We start from the raw sequence: 17,921 nt of genomic DNA on the forward strand, positions 1-17,921 counted from the left end.
CTCCCAGTCTTGTAAATTATATCAGTCGAAGCACCAGCTGCTGTGATAGCCATCTATCATAGCAGCCGCTGCTTCGACTGATATAATTCCCAAGCCCGGGGTAGGCAGTGCGCGTAGACCGCACACCTTCCACACCTTCATCATTCCCCCAATCTTCTAGACTTTGTCAGTTGAAGATTGCTACAGCAGCCTTCAACTTACGAAACCTTAAAGGTTGGCGTAATGTAAGTTCAGGTAGTCAGGATGGGGTAAGGGGTTCTGAGTGAATTTGCATAGATCTCCCGCTCTAACTTAATTCAACATAGAATCTTCCGAGCGAGAGATCCATGCGGATCGAATCAGAATCTCTATTCTGTGCTGAGTAACCTCCCTGGAAGTTGTGATGGCGTACTGGAAGGATGGTAAGGTTTGTTGGCTGGCTTTTTTGGGGGTGAGGTATAGGTTTGGGTGGATAGAGGATACTATATACCACGCGATGGTGCCAATTTTATTCGTTGGCAGGATCGCGCGCTATATAGTATCGTGTATTTCCCTAAATTTATAGGTTCGGTGTATTGGTGGAAAGGTGTATGAGTGGGTTGGAGGACATCGGGATTGGGTGGAATGTATCGAGAGGGGAAGATAATTGCAACAACGCTTTTCTTTTCCAGGAACTTTTACTGTTGTGAAGAACTATGAAGATTATGTGATGGTGTCAGTTGCACATGTTTCCACTGCTTATGCAGTGCAGATGAATTATTTTCGTACTTTGGTGTGCAGGTTTGAAAATGGAAAATTACCGTCAGATAATGGGGTGTTATCGCATCACCGATAGATCGCATGTGGAGTAGACATTACGAGTGCTTCGTTACTATGGAAATGTACTTCAATGAAGGCAAGAGCTCATATTGATATTGCGTATCTGACCTGTTATCAAGCCTCGATACCCGTGTCCCGACAACGACGACCACGTATGAAGCTCTCCTCGCAGCGCTCCAAGCGACAACATCCCATTCATCGTCGATCCGCTCAAGGCAACGCATCCAACGTCTCAATGACAGCGAACGTCTCCCTCGACTCATCCGACAACGGCGCGTTACCCGGTCTGTCAACGACAACAGCATAGACACCCGCATCCACCGCCGCTTCAGCTTCTATTCAAATCACAAAACATGTTAGTCACTGTACATGAAGTGTGCATATGGAGCTAGCCACGTGCGATGGAGAAGATGTATCGATGTGTCGATGTGAAACATGGTGGGGTCGCGTGATGGGAAAGACTTATGTGGAACGAGAGACACGCGGATGTGGACGAGAGGGGCAGTAGGCGAGAGACGGGAATATGCGGCGTGACGAAGGACGTGTGATGGTGGGATGATAGGTAAGTAACGAATTCGGAACGCGAGACAAAGAGTGGGTTGGAGATGCGGTGGTGGGGTGCAGATGTAAGGGCGGTGAGTAGGCGGTGGTGTGTTGTTTCAAATCACCATTCGCCGTGACAGCCTCACAAAAATACCACATACCTTTTACATTATCAGTCAAGAAAGCGACATTCTTGACGTCCTTGCCCAGCTCACGGCATATCTTCTCGTAGGACGTCTTTTCCATTTTAGGACCGGCGTTCACCGTGTCGTAGTGAGCGGCGAACAGGGGTTTAATGTCCCGCGTATTCGGACCGTCTGTGACGTAGGTAAAGAACTGGAGCTGAGCCTGCACGCTGCCGGAGGAGAAGATGGCCAGTGTTTTGCCGGCTGCTTTCCACTGCTCGAGTTGGGGGATTACATCGCTGAAGAGCGGGGTTTTGAGATCACCGTTGCGGAACCCGGTTGTCCATAGGTGGCCTGCGAGCAAAGGGGTTAGTTTTGCGGTGCAACTATGTGTATTGGCCGATGATTGATAAGATCGATAAAGGCAATGTGCATGTGTGGTGATGGTAGTACGCAAGCAGCGTTTAGAATGGGCTGATCGACACGCTTGTGGTGCGATGGACGGAATGGGGTCTTGCAGCGGCGTCGAGCTGACAGGAAGAGGGTTTGGCACCCCCAAGGGTCGCTGCGACAGGCGGCGACTATCGCGATAATGCTGCCGGTGGTGACTGGCCGATCGAATCACTACTCTGTTTCGATCGAGCTAGCCGCTTTAGAGCGGCGCGGTGTCGGCGCTTGGTGTTGGCAATCATTTGGCTGGACATGGGAGGCCCGGGCTGCGTCGTCCATGTTGAAACACTCAATTTGTTACCCACCTTGTAGTTGCTTCAAGTACACAGCCTTGACATCGCGCCGCGTAAGGTCTTGTACGTGGGCGAGTAGCGCATCGGCGCTGCGTTTGGCGTCGTCTGGGAACGATGCGATGAGGGTTTGGAAGTCGGCATCCGACCACGAATTGCGTGCTAGTCTTGTGAGACTGTCTAGTGCATACGGGTACTGCGGCTATTGTGAGCGAGACGGCGTGAAGAGGAAACCCCACTGGCGGGCGTCGCGTGACAGATGACGGAGGTTGGAAGCGCGAGATCATCGTTGGAGTGGCAGGTGCAGGTCGGAAAAGCATCTAGAACTCAGGGGAGGCGAAAGACGCGAGGAGAGCCATGAGTGGCTTCATCATTGCCGGGTGACACCAGGCTGGCATGGGAGGGCGGGCCGGCGTGATTCTCGACAGAGGTTGGTGGTGGTGATCACGATTCCGAATGCGGGGAAGATGCGCCTCGAGACGAACAGAATGACAGCGAGGGAAGGTGGAAGCGCTGGGAAGTGAGACGCGAGAATAGAAACACAAAGGCTTACCATGACATCTTTGACGAATGAGATGCTGGAAATAGTGCCCTCTGGCAGCAGTCAGCCTCCTGAGATGTTTAGGCCAGTCAACGCATGGGAAGGCGAAGCTGGGTGGCGCAGGCAAAAGCTGGGGTAGCGCCCGGGAGAGCGCAGCAACACAGACAGTGCAAGGTGCTGTCGGTGGCAGGCATCGCCATCGGAAAGTTGCTGACTAGACAGCTGCATGCATCGCGAGGTTGGTGGAGGCTGATTGCAGTCGTTCTCGACTAGCCATGCGGGACTCGAGAATGGCAAGCGACTTACCAATGTCGAGCAACACTACCTCTGCGTGGCTCCAGCGCGCGGTGTCGAGGGACGCGGGCGACATTGTTTCCTTGTTGTTGTTGAGTGCAGGGCGGTGAACGGCGGTGAGAAGAAAATCTCTGCTATAGCGCCTCTATACTGCGAACTGTAGTTGTGTGTCTGGACTGGCAGCTAACTGGTGCGAGGCTTGAGGACGGGAACTTCAAAACATGGCGGTGAGGTTACCACCGCAAGTTGTGTATTATTGACATGTGTAAACAAGTTCCTTGAATATTCCTTGACGATGCCGGATGAGGCCTGACAGCCGTGAACGTGCTGTCGAGAAGAAAATTTTCAAAAGCATAGGAGTCATCGGGCATCGGGGGTTGAAGGTTGGCAGTCGCGTACAGTCACGATGGCTCTTCCCCAACGACTTCCTTGCAATGATCGTACATGCTCGTGGCAATGATCGTGATGAGGCTGGTCGTTGAGGCGCACACCGTCATGCGAGCCCCAGAATATCCACACCTTCACTCGCGACATGGTGAGATGGACGGGTGTTCCTGGCTAACCCGGCCATGTCGATGCTCGATGTCGCAAGATTTCCACATAGCTTCCGCAGCCGACCCACTGTACGTCCGCCTGTCACGCAAATCCTCCCGGCTCAACGCAAAAAGTTGAAAATGCTATAGGCTGGGGGAGAGTGTGTTGTCTTTGTTTCTCTACACCGCTCATGGGTAGCCCAGGGACAGGTACAGCGAGTGGGTACAAAGAAATGGCCCGGTGCATGTTACCTGCAGTAGCCCGCCGAGTGCCTGTCCAAGACGCTCTCTGGGTGGCTGTGGATGCAGGAGGCTGCAAGTTACTGCAAGCTACTGCGAGCCCTCCTTTAGGGTGCAGTGGGAAGCTTACTCCGGATCCTGCGCAGCAAGACAACAAACAGAGGATTCGAGGCGGGATGGACGCGCGAGGCTATTGCGGCGTGAGCGCATACACGGCTTTGTCTCAGGTAGAGCGGTAGCATGAACCCCGACTACGCTGTATGAAGCGGCGCGATGCCACCTGAGCCTGTCAGGATCATATGGCAGCCGCAATGGCATCGCATCGCATCGCAGCATGAGCTTTCCCCAGATTTCTAATGTTTGCCGCGACCCGCCCGACCCTTGAGGCCGATGTCGAGGGACGATAGACAGTAGTCAGCCGAATAGTGTACCAAATGGCCGCGAGCTAGCGACGAAACACTTGTCATGCTGTATTGGGGCGTAGATCAGCCCCTGGATAGCACAGTACTGCGCGACGGATACACTGCGGACAATCTGAGCACACGACAGCAGGACGTCCAATGTCGGGTGCAGAGAGCGCAAGGCTCATGCGGGACAAAGTGGCAAGCATCACGAAACGAGAGATAACGGTCGCGTTGGAGCAGCTCGTGGAGGGCGGGCGCGGGCTTCTACAGGCCAGGTGGCAGTTGGGTGCTACGGTGCAACGGGCTACGATCAGCAGCGCCCTGAAGGCGGCGCTTGGGGCTAAGCCAGCATTGGCGCACGACAGCTGGTCAGGCTGGACAGGCTGGACGAGGTCTGGAAGTGCGCCCTGTCCGCGTCGGCCAGGACAATGTTTCAGCGCTCGTCATAGCTAATTTCTGCGCATTCGTCCGCCAGCACAGAGATCAGAGTGGAGCCGATGACTGTGCAAGAGATGATGCCATGGCCAGGACCCACCGGCTGCCAAAGCAGGGACGACCGACGGGGACGGGGCGCAAGTGATGGCAGGCACGACGGGTGACGACCACGGTGGAAACCGATAGAAAGTCATGGAAAGTTGGCAGGCCAGTGGCGGCGCCGGTTGGCCAGGTCTTCGTGCTGCTTTAGCACCTGATCCAATGCAAGCCACGTAGCCATCCCTAGCCAGGCCCGCTAGTCCCAAAGCACGACCCCTGCCACTGGTGGGTCCCCCGAGGGCAGCAGCTCCTGGCGCGCTGCCCTCTAATACCCAGCTGGCCGTCCTTTACCCGCTATCACCTCACCACCATCTCCCGATGCCTCCATAACACGTACCCACCTACTTTGCTCTCGTCGTTGTTCGCAAGCTCTAGCGTTGCTTCCTCATCATCACCACCACAACCCTCACCGTCCGTTGCTGCCTTAATTACCACCGCTCCTCCCTCGCTCCTTCCGCAGCCGCAACCGCTCGCAGCTCAGACGTCAACAACGTCAACAACACCATCCCTTCCGCCCTCCGCCGACTCCCGACACACCCACGCCAACCACGCTATACACGCATCTACTCGACCATATAGCTGTCACCGCCGGGTCTGATTTGATGTGATATTGAGAGTCCGCTGTTGGCCATCCCGACATCCGTCCGACAGCTAGCTAGTCCGAGTACCCGCTCGTCCTCATCTCTCGCCTCACCTCACTTCGACCCGACCGCCGCCGCAATAGCTTTCCCAGGCAGACGTTTGATGCTCTTTCGATCGAATCCAGCATAGCGAACCGCCAACTAGCATCGTCTCGACCACCTTCGACAGCCTGCTAGCTCCCTTTCCGCGTGAGCCCGTGCCATCTGACTCACGCCGTCAATAGCGTCATCCAGACACCTCCCTACTGTCTGCCTACCGACGACACCTCCACTTCCACGTGTTACGACTCTCTTCTCTTTACGCAGCGATACCTCTTCCTTTCCGGACGTCTACGACTCCATCCCTCCTCCACCCACCCTGACAGCTCGTTGACTCGAGCTATCCATACGCAATTAATACCGACAAATGAGAACCACACTCTCTTGAGCATTTCCTTGCTGTTTCCGTCGACGGACTCCTGTGCATATCACCGACGACTGCTTTCTGTTTCTCCAGCCTCCCGCTGCTGCCTTACGACATATCCGGTCCGACCTATCCCATAACCATCGGCCGCCATTACAACCATTTATTGATATCTTCCCAAGACTCCGTCACCTAAAAGTCTGATAGAGCATCGCTTTTGGGCTTTCGGCTGTCTGCCCATTGTTTATCCGCATATCGAGCTTCCCCTCTTCCTGTTCCTTTGTTTGTTCGGCTTCACCACGACAGCCACCCCGTTCCACTACACACTATTCCAATGGAGTGCATGCGCGATCACCTTCACGACGGCGTTGTGCTACATGGACGATACGAGACCATCTCCCCTCTCAACAATGGCTCCTTTGGCATGGTCTTCCAGGCCAAGGACCTCGTAACTGGCGACAATGTTGCCATCAAGGTCATCACCAAGAGTACCGCCGCCGTCAACTGCCCTTCTGCTTTCGCAGTCGATGAGCGTTCCGAGGAGCTTGGCGTTCACCTGCACCTTGGCGACCACTCCAACGTTGTCAACCTCCTCCAGTCCTTCGAGACCCAGAACCACATCTACCTAGTCCTCGAGTTCTGCTCCAACGGCGACCTGTACGAGGCCATTCGTGTTGGCAAGGGTCCCCTCGAGACCGAGCACGTGCGCGACTTCATGATGCAGCTTGTCGGTGCCGTCGAGTTCATTCACTCGAAGGGTATCTACCACCGCGACATCAAGCCCGAGAACATCTTCCTCACCCAGGATGGCTCCATGAAGCTTGGCGACTTTGGTCTTGCCACTACCGACACGTGGTCCTACGAGATTGCCGTAGGCAGCGACCGTTACATGGCTCCTGAGCAGTACGATCCTGGCAACACAGGCTACTCTACTGAGAAGGCAGACATCTGGGCCATTGGCATCGTCCTCCTCAACATCCTCTTCCAGCGCAACCCCTTCGCTGTCCCATCCACTTCAGACCCTCTGTACGCCGACTTTGCTCTCGACCGCCAGAGCCTCTTCGACGTGTTCCCCAACATGTCGCAGGATACCTTTGAGGTCATCAGGCAGTGCTTGGCCATCGACCCCGAGAGGCGCAACCTCAACGCCGTCAAGGATGCCTTGGCCCGCGTCATCAGCTTCACCACCGATGACGAGAGCCTTGATGACTTCTGCACTGAGGAGCGTGACGTCGTCGCCGTCGGAGCCAATCGTGAGCCCCTCCGCACTCCTTCCATCTCGACGCCGCAACTCGAGAACAATGGTTCATTCCCATGGGCGAAGGCCTTGGCCATGTCGCCACCTCAGCAGTTCCGTCAGCTCTCAGCCATTCCTGACGACGAGATCTACGAGGACGACATGTTCCCGGGTCCTCCCTACGATGTCAAGCCAGATAGCGCCTCTGCCGTATCTTTTGTGGACTCTGGCTTAGGCTTATCTTTCAAGTCGGTTGACGTCAGCGAACCAAAGTCGATGAACTTCACTCGATCTCGGCCCGTTGCTATCTCTGGCTCGCTTCCTGCGAAGAACTTCAACAGCATTTCGTCCGTCTTCGGTAAGAAGCGCGACATGATCTCGAAGAGCTGGAGTGACCTTTGGGATGAGGAGGATGACGATGCGCAGTTCCTTGCTGAGCTTGAGAACAACTGCCACTCTTTCAGTGCTGAGAAGCCCAAGCCCAAGGCTGTTGTCTCTGAAGCCGGATCTGGCGTCTCGACCCCTCGCGGCTTATCTGAGGTGAAGAACCCTGCCACGGTCCACAACAGCAGGGATCGCTCGCCTAAGAACATTCGCTCTGCGGTCGACCACGTCAGCGCGGCGACTGGATTCGTCTTCGAGGAGCACCGCACCCCAGCACCTGCTCGCAGCCCCAAGCGCTCTGCTGCCGACAAGTGGGCTGCCCTCGGCGACCGTCGACGCAGCCCTGCCGTCCAGGCCCAGCAGCAAGTTCAGCAGCAGACTCCGTCAAAGCCAATGAGGTCGCCCAAGTCCGCTGAAGCTCCGAACTCCGCCCGGAAGCGGAGCCGGACTGGAACTGGCCGACGACCGATCCACTGGGGCTCCAGTCACAACGAAAACAACAACCACCCTGTCAGCTCCTGGGAGCAGAAGGTGGACAACTGGTACAAGAGTAAAGATTGGCGCTCTCATACCGAACACGCCCAGATCACGGACGATCTGGGTGACCTTGAGTGGGTGTGGTAAGGCACTATGACCTGCCACTTGTAGTCTTGACAACTTTTCTTATCCCTTTTTTTCTTTGCTTTGATTTCGAGGAATACGTTGTTTCCAGGAAGCAAGAGTCCTACTATTCCCAATCCTCAACCCTCCACGTTCAAATTGTAGCCGTTAGAGATACCATTTCCTATCTCCTCTCCTCTCTACCTTATACCTGTACACTCCACTTCACCGACGACCTCATCATTTCGAGCTTCTATCTTGTCGCTTGGTATCTCTCCTTTGTTACTTCACGGGTGTGTTTGTGGCTAGCTTCTGGGACTCTTGCATTGTTGGCGGGTGAAAGAAACTGTTCTGATGAAGGCTTTCGTCAAACTGCAAATGCTCAAATATGAAAAGGGAAGCAAGCGGCATCTGGGATGGAGTTTATGTTTTTTTCTGTTGGCATCGAGAGGAGCCTATCTCTCCTCTTCCACAATTCGCTTCTTAGGGATGATTAGTTAGTCAAGACTCGTATCCGTCGGAGATTCCTTTAAGCATGGCACCGCTTCGCAAAAAGTCGATCGGTCGCGAAAAGGATCCGGGATTTACCCACTCATTAGTACGTCTTCTGCAACTAGTGACGATTTCCTAGAATCAAAATTCATTACGGTAGATACACTACCGGTTAAGTAAATAAGCTTCTTTCTCAGATTGTATATATATACCTATAGATTTAATCCCGTACGTACATTGTAATTAGACCCAACCCATAGAACGCGCTTCTCGCGCCGAAAACTAGTATCACCAAGGATCATCCATGCACATGTTGAATGTCAGAGGATTGATCAACACGAGATGCAGTTTGTAGTTGGCATTTTACACATACATACACTTCAACTCCCCGTCCCATCAATCAATCACACACTCATCCTCCCCTCCCCCGTAGCAAACCCCCCCACCAATCCAAACTCCCCCTCCACATCCTCAAACCCCTTCCCCTCCACCACCATCTTCGCCACGGCCCTCGCACACAACGGTATAATACCCATCCCGCCCCCATTAAACCCACACAACATCCACTGTCCCTCCTCTACCCCTGGAACACGGCCAACGTGTGGCATCCCATCTGTCGTCATTGCCTGGATCCCTGTCCAGATACTGTCTGGTTGGGCGGCGCTGTTTTCCCAGCCTAGGAAGGTTGTAGACATGTAAGATGTCCAGTGGGAGTAGATGGAGGGGGGGAAGTGGCCTGTGAGGAAGGAGTCGTCGACGGTGTTGTACCATAGGGATTTGTTGTGGTGGTTGTGGGGGGAGGAGTGGGTGTAGAGCCAGGAACCGCCGCCGACGACGATGCTGGAGTCGGGGCGCGGGTTTAGGTAGTCTGTTCCTGTTGGGTGGCTGGGTGAGGAGGGGGCGAAGGCGATGTTGTAGGTGTTGGATAGGTGGGGATGGATGGGATGGGTGGGTACGTGGTGGCTGTTCATTCCTTTGTAGGGGGTTATTGTGCCACGGAAGGAGGGGAGGAGAGAGGGCGTGTAGGCGTTTGTGGCGTGGATTAGGGATGTAGTGGTGAGGGTGCCGCGGGGGGTGTGTAGAATGGTACCGTTGGGTGTAGAGGAGGTGGTGAGGTGCGTGACTGGCGTATTCATCTGCACATTCAACACCCCTTCCCCACCTCCATCTCCATCCCCATCCTCATCCTCCCCACTCCCACCAAACCTCCCCACCAACACCCCAAGCACCCCCGTAACCAATTTATACGGCCAAAAACTCGCTACCTCACACGTAAACGCCCCCACCGCCCCCTTCACACTAGTAACCCCCTCCACATACTCTCCCTCAACCACACTCCTACTCTTCGTCCACTCCTCCCCCTTCCTCACCGCATCATCAAACACCGTCTTCACCTTATCAAACTCCTCGCGGTCTTGGAAAACATCAAAACTACGCCGGAGTTCAAACTCGCATTCTTGTACCAACCCCTCGTCTTCAACCAGCGATTTCAGCTCGTAAATCACGCGTTGGTGGTACTCCGCCATCTGCGTCCTCATCTTGCTATCTTGCATACCCGCCAGCGTCGCCGTCTTAATCTTGGAGTGCCCGCCGTTGCGTGCGGTGGCGCCACTGCAAAGGTCACGGGCGTCGAGGAGGACGACGCGCGGCATGCGTTTTCCTGTTTCAAGATAATCCTGATGGCTAGTCTTGAGGATGTGGTATAAGGTTAGGACGCCGGCCATTCCGGAGCCGATTACAGCGATGTCGCAGGTTGGGGGGAGGGAGGGGGTGCTGCGGAGGGTGGCGTAGGGATGCGGGTTTTGGAGCCAGTAGCTGGGCATGGGGTTGGGGACGGGGAGGTAGTCGTGGGGTTGTTTTGGAGGAGGTGTCGTGGTGGAGGGGGGATTGGGAGGGGCTGGTATGACGACTTTTCGGAGAACCATGTTTGCGAGTAGGATGGAGATGTTGTCGTGGTTGGAGTAGAATGTGGCAGCGACGACTGTTTATACACGCAAAATGTTGATCAACGGCTTGTTTGGGGGCCATTTCGTTGTGGCTTACTTCGGCGTTCGGGCTAAAGTCAGAGGCGTTAGATGTCGCATCTCACCTTCCATTCCGGTTGGCTGCAGGTGTTCTTATCGGTAATCGTACGTCAGTTTACGGGTATAAGCGCATGGTGAATCGGAAAAAGACGACTTTTGACGATCTTTGGATTTGACTTGTATATAGCCGGGGTATCATGGAAAGGAAATGGGTTCTTGCTCCTACGCCGATGACTGCACGACAGACCTATGGCACACTCGGTGTAGTTGGACTGGTAAGTCCACCTTGACTCTTCCTCCTGTCCTTCTTCTTCTTGGGGGCGGGAGCGATGATGCCCTTTTTACCCTGCGCTTCCAGTGTCGTCGGTGTCCCTACCGCCTTTGGTGTGCCTACTGCAGATGGCGCTCTGCTCGGTGGCTGTGTCTCGATTTTCAGCCCTGCAGCAGGTGTAGACTGTGAGGCTTGTGCCGCTTGCTCTTGTGCCTTGTTCCTCGCATTGACAGCGGTCTTGGTGCCCTCGAAGACAAACGCGCCTGGCTCGCCCTTCAGCGGGTTCTCGTCCATGTATTCGTCTCCGTATGCGTTTGTGAGATTGAGCGAGTGCATGAACAGCGCGTCTGAGAACTCGGTGGTGGATGCCAGTGGGTCTGTCGCCTGTGCCGTGGCTCCTGCTCCTTGTGACTGCGAGCCCGCTGCGTCTGGGTCTGTTGGCGCCAGTGTAGGACTACCAATTCGACTCGCCGTAGTCGCCGCTTTCGCCGCTTCGTGTGAAGGAGGGAAGTACGAGTATCCCGTCGCAGGTGTCCAGTGTGTCATGTTCTTGGATATCTCAGCCATCTGCTCCATGCGCGTCGCGACGGTAAGCAGTCTACTCTGCACAACGTCCAGCAAACTCGGCGCCATAAGAACTTTGGTGTTGTGCGTGTACCAGTTGCCCTCGACAAACATGCCGTTCTTCTTGTTGCCGTCGTAATCTGTGACCTCGGCCTTGTGTTGGCGCTGGAGAATCCATGGATGGCCCTCGCCCTGCCCTTCGCCTGCTATAACGTATTGTATTCCTTGTGGTACACTGTTGAGTCTTTGATTCCATAGCGTCGGATCATTCATGATTTGTTGAGCATTGGCCGGGTCATGCAGATTGAGGTTAGTGAAGACGGATATGTTGATGCACTCCTCGGCATCGAACCATGGCGACGAGGTGAAGTACCAGAAGAGGTTGTTTCCGGCATTCAGGTCTTGCCCGGGCAGAGTCGCGATGGTCGAGGGCGCATCGTACTCCTGCTCGTCGGGGGGTGGGAGTGTCGGAGGCATGTTAGCGGCGGGGTTTGTGAGTGAAGAGTGTTCGGGCTGTCTGGCAGCTCTTGGAGGTTGGTGATGGAGAAGCTACTGGTAGGTAGCACGGGCCTCTCACCTCCGCGTGTTGGCCGCAATCGACTTGCGCTGTCTAATGCATACCACTACCACGACAACTCGACACTCAACACCATGGATCTCGTACAGACAGTGCGCAAAGAAGGCAGCCGGTAAGCTTCCTCACTTCTGATGTTAATACACCAGCTTACAATCCCAGTGGCGGTCGCGCCGACTTCAAATGGGAAGACGTCAAGAACGATGCGCAACGCGAAAACTACCTGGGCCACTCGCTCATGGCCCCCGTCGGCCGCTGGCAACAAGGACGCGACCTCAACTGGTACGCAAAGGGCGACGAGGAATCCAAAGAAGCCGAAGCTGCGCGCATCAAGGAAGAGAAGCGCAAACTGAAGGAGGCCGAGGAAGACGCCATGCTAGCTGCCATGGGTCTGCCCGTGCCAGTACGCAATAACGCGAACCTGACGCCACTCGGCCAGAAAGCACACGAGGCAGATGTCAAAGACACGCTAGACGAGAAAGCCAAAGTGGACGACGACGACGACAAGGCAAAGAGGAGGGGGAAGAAGGAGCGTTCAAGACGACACAGAGATGACGACGGAGAGCGAAGGAGACGTCATCGATCGCGGAGTCGTTCGCGGGACAGAGAGCGACGCCACAGACATCGAGAACGTTCACGGTCGCGCGACAGGCGGAGGGACGATGGGCGCGATGACAGGCGCAGACACCGATCACGAAGCCGCGACTACAAGCGACGAGACGACCATACAGAACGCAGGCGCGAACGCGATGTCGATGCGAAGCGGTCGAGGTCACTATCGAGAGACCGGAGACGGCGAAAGGACACGAGAAGCAGGTCACCACACGAGAGGGGAGAGAGGAGGAGGGATTGAGGAATGTGGCAGATACAGGGAGTATATCCTCAAAGCAGTTCTAATCAGACCATGGGCGTTCTTTAGATTTCTACCGGTATGGTGCCACCCAGTTCAAGCGTTCATGATAGCTCATGTAGCTTTAGCGAAATCTTTACGTTGGACATCCAGACATTGATCCAAACGAAGTTCTGGCAATTCTCCAAACAACAACCTACTCTGCATGCCGCACAAAGTCATCATACGCACCTGAATACCCCAGTCCAAACCCACATATCCCCACGCTGCACGCCTTTCGGGATCTCCCTCCGACTCGGCAACCTCGGCCGGCTCCCCATAGCCCCCCCAAACCCCTCATCATCAGCATGTAACCATGATACACAGTAGCGTCTTCGCTATTGCATCCTCACCGCTGTCATTTGCTTTTTCCTTACCTCAAAACCCCGTTTCACATAACATAACCATCCTTCGTTGCCTAACAAGTTCAACCTGAGCGACCTTGATCCCCATCCATCTACTAACCCCAGTCATCCCATCACCAAACACCATGACCGCAGCACCACCATCCATACCCGACTGGCGCACCCTCGCCGCTTCGAAACGCGAATCCGTGTACGCGAAGATACCGAAAGATTGGCGGCTGCCGTCTTCGGAAACATCTCAGTACACGGAAACGTCGAGTATAAGCGTGCTAGATGTGCCGCGAACATGCGGCATCCTGAGCGAGAAAGAGCTAGACATTACTGAAAACTACGATGCCACTGATCTGGTCAAGATGATGGCGGAAGGTCAATTAAGCAGCACAGAGGTCGTGACGGCATTCTGCAAGAGAGCAGCTGTGGCGCAGCAGTGCGTGAGTTGCCTGACAGAGATTATGTTCGAGGAAGCGCTTGCTCGGGCTCGGGAATGTGATGATTTTCTGAAGAGAGAAGGGAAGGTTATGGGACCGTTGCATGGACTGCCGATTAGTTTGAAGGACTCCTTCAACGTAAAAGGCGTCCAAGCAACACTTGGTTACATATCTTTCCTCGCGCACCCGCCCGCGGCGTCGAACTCCTCCTTGGTTACTCTTCTGCACTCCCTCGGCGCGGTGTTCTACGTCAAAACCAATCTACCCCAAACTATGATGACAGCGGATTCCCACAACAACATCTTCGGCCGCACGTTAAACCCGCTCAAACTATCTCACACAGCCGGCGGTTCTACAGGCGGCGAGGGCGCCCTCCTCGCTATGAAAGGGAGCGTCCTGGGCGTAGCAACCGATGTAGCAGGTTCAAACCGCATCCCCGCGATCTGCTGCGGCGGCTCGTCTCTGAAGCCAACGGCAGGCCGCGTCCCGTTCGCAGGCGGCGTCGCAGTAGGCCGACTGGGAAGTCCAGGTTCCGTTCCCGTAGTCATAGGCCCATGTGGCCGTTCCGTCCGCGACTACGAGTTGTTCATGCGGAGCGTGGGCGACGCGAAACCGTGGCTCTACGACGAAAACAGCCTCAACGTGCCCTGGCGCTGTGTCCAGCCTTCGCCAACGCACCTGCGGTTCGGTCTCGTGCGGGGCTGTAAAGAACGACCGCTCCACCCACCCATCGCGCGCGCGCTGCATACCACGGCGATGAAACTGAAAGCGCAAGGGCATGAGATTGTGCTGCTGGATGAGAAGATACCAGATCTCTACCAAACCGCGTTGCTAGCCTGGAAGTTCTTCATGCTAGACCCGAAGAAGACTCCACTGCAGTATATCAAAGATGGCGGGGAACCACCCGTCCCCTCGCTATCAACATGCTCGTTCCCCGAGTTGAAAGATTGGGTGCCTAGTCTGGATGAGCTGTGGGATTTGAATGTGCAGAAAGCGGGGGTTGTGAGGGGGTGGCATGGAATCATGGTAGGGGAGGTTGGGAAGGAAGAGGGGCAGGAGGAGAAGGGGTTAGATGCTGTTCTCATGCCGGGGTATCAGGGTGTGGCGCCGAAGCATGATACCTACGGCTTACCGATTTACACGGTTGTGGTTAATTTGCTGAATTGGCCGAGTGGGGTGTTGGCGGCTGGGAAGGCGGAGAAGGGGGGTGATAAGGAGTTTGCGAAGGAGGGTGTGGTGTTTGAACCGCCTTGTAAGTGTGCTTTGCTGATTAAGGGTATGCTTGAGGCTGACTTTTCACAGATGATGCGGATGAGTGTGAGGGTCTACCTACGCATGTGCAGGTTATGGGGAAAAGTATGATGGACGAGGAACTAGTGGAGATTATGAAGGTTGTGGAGGGTGTGTTGAAGAAGTAGCATCTGCTTTGACACCTTTCTGCAATTACATGCCATCTTGATGAGCTATGTCGAAACGTCTGTATCTCAAACTCACACCACATAAGTGCACGCACGTCTGCGGCAAACACGTTGGTATCTAGACATCCAGGGCCTGAAGCTTGCATCATGGCGGCCCTCCCAATTCTCCATTCGCATCAAAACATCTGCTTAAACACAGTGTTAACCAGCACACCAGGCTCTATCTTCATCGGCACAGCAACCTCCTTCAACTTCCCCAACGCATCTCCTTCCCTCTCCTTCACCGGCTCTTTCCCTGCCATCATCTCCACTGACCCCGTCTCTTCACCACTATAACCCCATCCCATTCTATACCAATACTCCGGCCAAGAATGGCCATTCCCATCTTCCAGCCCCCTTTTCTCCACGATATGGCTTGCACCTGGTGAAATACCCAGAACTTGTACTCGCGAGCCTGACTTGCTTAGGTAATACAGGATATGCGCAGCATAGTACTGCATAACCATCTCGTCCAGTGCAGCAAAGCCGACGGCACAGGGCTCACGATGTGGAGGAAAGTTGTCGCCGGTATAGTGGATATCTGGTGGGGATAGGAGGCGGAGGTGTTTTAGATGGGGGTGTGCGGCGATATGGGTCTGGAGACGTTGTCAGTTCTCGCTATTAGAGTTGTGGGGAGATAAACCCTTGGAGGGTTGCTTACTAGAAAAGTCTTCTGGTCGAATATCATGTCGGAGCCGGGTCGGTCTGGCACTAGATAAGAGAGTGGGTTGGGATCTCGGATCGGGTGGAGGGATTGGCGGGGGAAGTGTACGGCGAGGCCTTCGAGATAAGGGAGTGATTTTAGTAGTTTTTCCAGATCCCCCGGGGGGTAGAAGGGTACGCGGTCTGTGATCTGGCCGTCTACGCCGAGTTGGCGGAGGGAGGTGTGGCGGGCGATACAAGACACATCGACCATGCGTCCGTCTGCCATGTCGATCCAAAGCTTTTCCAGGCTGTTGAAGGAGTTGAGGAGTGCTTCGACAGCTCGTATGGTGTGTTCCAGCGGAGAAGTATTCCGAGCCATCGTGATATTCAACTCAGTGAGGTTGCAAACGGGCGCAAGTACTGTCATGAGATCGACGATGCTCTCGCAACCCACAAGCTGAAGACTTTTGAGTTTGGATAAGTCGACGTTGCCCTGCACTAGAGCTGTAGCGCGTCGCCCCAAGACCACCTGCTCCAGGCTCATCCGTGATAACTTGAGTCGAGGAGGCGCACTGCCACTTTCAAACGGCCCTCCAAAGACGGTCCAGCCTGGTCGTGCATCTGGGCGATCAGGATACGCCATGAGACTGATGCAACCAGGACGTGTCACAATCCTGAGTTCTTTGAGATTCGGAGCGCTGCGTACGAGTAGTCCAGCCGCCTTGCATTGTTCGCTGCCCATGTCATCGGGCATCACGGTGAGCGACTCGATACTCGCAAGCCGAGAGGATATCCACGATTTGTGAGCTCCGTGTGCGTAGCTTACGTTGGCAGTACCAAGCCCCAGATTGAAAAGAACATCGAGCCGCTTCAGCTTCGTCTGGTGCTGCAGCAGATGAAACATCATTCCCGTGGGCAAATTGACTTCCCCACCTAGAGCGCATAGTGCCCCCTTTGGAAGTTCGCTGATGATTGTCTGGAGTAGCATCTGCGTGGAATAGTCGCATGCGCCGTACAGCTTCTCGGTGCCAACGCGGGCGATGTAGATACTTTTTACGTGGGGTATGACGCCGTTCCCTGGCTCGAGGAGTGTGTTCAGCATCTCTGGGGTGAAATTATCCGACGCTATCGTAAGGTTCGAAAAAGCCATTGGCGTGATGATGTCTCGCCATTCGTGGTTGACGAGACGAACGGCTGCATTGGTGGCTTTGTCGCGTACGGAGGCGAAGATATTGGTCTTCATCTCTGCCGGGAGGCTTGAAAAGCCAGCTGGGCCCGATGGTTCGGTCATCTTGAATGAGTTGAAAGTTGGTGTGTGGTCAGGGGTGACAACAAGGCAGATGAGTTGAGTGGGTTGCGCTTGTCACTGGTGGAGCGCAACGAGTTATGGTTCCAAAGAACGGCGTGAGAGCCCAGACAATAGTCCGAGTGAAAGGCTCTGGAGGCGCTGACGACGTTTCTTCTCATTGTTGGCAGTTGATGAGTGAATAGGAAGGGATGTAAGGAGCGAGTTGTCATCGAAAGACCCCGCTACTGCCTGAAGCTGTGACATATTGTTCGCGAGGGCACACTTTTCTAGCAGCGCTGAGTTCTTGAATCGAGATGTCTGGTTGACTTCATTCATCTCGAGGCCTACCGCAGCCCATCGAAGGAGAGTTGACAAAGTCAGCTGCTTCGCGAACGGGTTCTCGTTGTTCTGACCAAATGTAACCGGACCCAATCGGTTTACGGAGCCGATGGATATTCGCAGACAGGCGTTTCAGAAGTGGCTGAAGAAGCCAGCAATCTCGGCATCGCTAGTCTGTCCAGCTTCTTCCAAGAACACTGCGTGAGATTGACGGATGACGTTGAAGCTCGGAGTCGTGGCGACAGATGCGGTTGTACATATCACCGCTGCCTTCCCAATCAGCGCGCGGAGTCCAAGCTTCGCTGCGGTTTTGACTGAGTTGACAGGGAGCAAGATCTTTTTGGGGACTACAAGCAACTCGCCGCTTACAGACATTTCGACACAGCTCATCAAGACGAAGACATGCGGTTTTGCGGATACCAGCACGTTGCGCCTAAGATCATGTAGCAGTCTGGCTGAGCTACCCTGCGCGAGAAATGGGAGTTGCGAGCAGATCTTCGGGCTAATCGAAGCCGAGTAACTGTGAAAGTTCTAGGAGTTGCGGGTTCCTGTAGAGGTGCAAGGTCAG

General features: G+C 54.7%; 6 protein-coding genes across 6 annotated transcripts; 3 read left to right on the forward strand and 3 right to left on the reverse strand.

The window, feature by feature from the left end:
• Positions 1 to 1,008: 1,008 nt before the first annotated feature.
• On the reverse strand, positions 1,009 to 2,493 carry J4E79_009345 (uncharacterized protein; the record flags this gene model as incomplete). The annotated part of the gene is made up of 4 exons (XM_049358191.1): positions 1,009 to 1,133; positions 1,503 to 1,820; positions 2,222 to 2,402; positions 2,446 to 2,493. The coding sequence occupies 4 exons, from the start codon at positions 2,491 to 2,493 to the stop codon at positions 1,009 to 1,011; spliced, it is 672 nt and encodes a 223-aa protein (XP_049207407.1).
• Positions 2,494 to 6,130: 3,637 nt separating this feature from the next.
• J4E79_009346 (uncharacterized protein) lies at positions 6,131 to 8,041 on the forward strand (the record flags this gene model as incomplete). Its single annotated transcript, XM_049358192.1, has 1 exon — positions 6,131 to 8,041. One exon carries the CDS (start codon positions 6,131 to 6,133, stop codon positions 8,039 to 8,041), a length of 1,911 nt encoding a protein of 636 aa, XP_049207408.1.
• A 2,739-nt stretch (positions 8,042 to 10,780) lies between these two features.
• On the reverse strand, positions 10,781 to 11,845 carry J4E79_009347 (uncharacterized protein; the record flags this gene model as incomplete). The annotated part of the gene is made up of 1 exon (XM_049358193.1): positions 10,781 to 11,845. The coding sequence occupies one exon, from the start codon at positions 11,843 to 11,845 to the stop codon at positions 10,781 to 10,783; it is 1,065 nt and encodes a 354-aa protein (XP_049207409.1).
• A 174-nt stretch (positions 11,846 to 12,019) lies between these two features.
• On the forward strand, positions 12,020 to 12,795 carry J4E79_009348 (uncharacterized protein; the record flags this gene model as incomplete). The annotated part of the gene is made up of 2 exons (XM_049358194.1): positions 12,020 to 12,057; positions 12,105 to 12,795. The coding sequence occupies 2 exons, from the start codon at positions 12,020 to 12,022 to the stop codon at positions 12,793 to 12,795; spliced, it is 729 nt and encodes a 242-aa protein (XP_049207410.1).
• Positions 12,796 to 13,321: 526 nt separating this feature from the next.
• On the forward strand, positions 13,322 to 15,042 carry J4E79_009349 (uncharacterized protein; the record flags this gene model as incomplete). The annotated part of the gene is made up of 2 exons (XM_049358195.1): positions 13,322 to 14,876; positions 14,927 to 15,042. 2 exons carry the CDS (start codon positions 13,322 to 13,324, stop codon positions 15,040 to 15,042), a joined length of 1,671 nt encoding a protein of 556 aa, XP_049207411.1.
• A 176-nt stretch (positions 15,043 to 15,218) lies between these two features.
• On the reverse strand, positions 15,219 to 17,017 carry J4E79_009350 (uncharacterized protein; the record flags this gene model as incomplete). The annotated part of the gene is made up of 2 exons (XM_049358196.1): positions 15,219 to 15,677; positions 15,743 to 17,017. 2 exons carry the CDS (start codon positions 17,015 to 17,017, stop codon positions 15,219 to 15,221), a joined length of 1,734 nt encoding a protein of 577 aa, XP_049207412.1.
• Positions 17,018 to 17,921: the final 904 nt, after the last annotated feature.

The sequence above is a fragment of the Alternaria viburni genome (genome assembly GCF_023758015.1).
Source record: "Alternaria viburni strain BMP 2772 chromosome Unknown scaffold_24, whole genome shotgun sequence".
NCBI classification, from domain to species: domain Eukaryota; kingdom Fungi; phylum Ascomycota; class Dothideomycetes; order Pleosporales; family Pleosporaceae; genus Alternaria; species Alternaria viburni.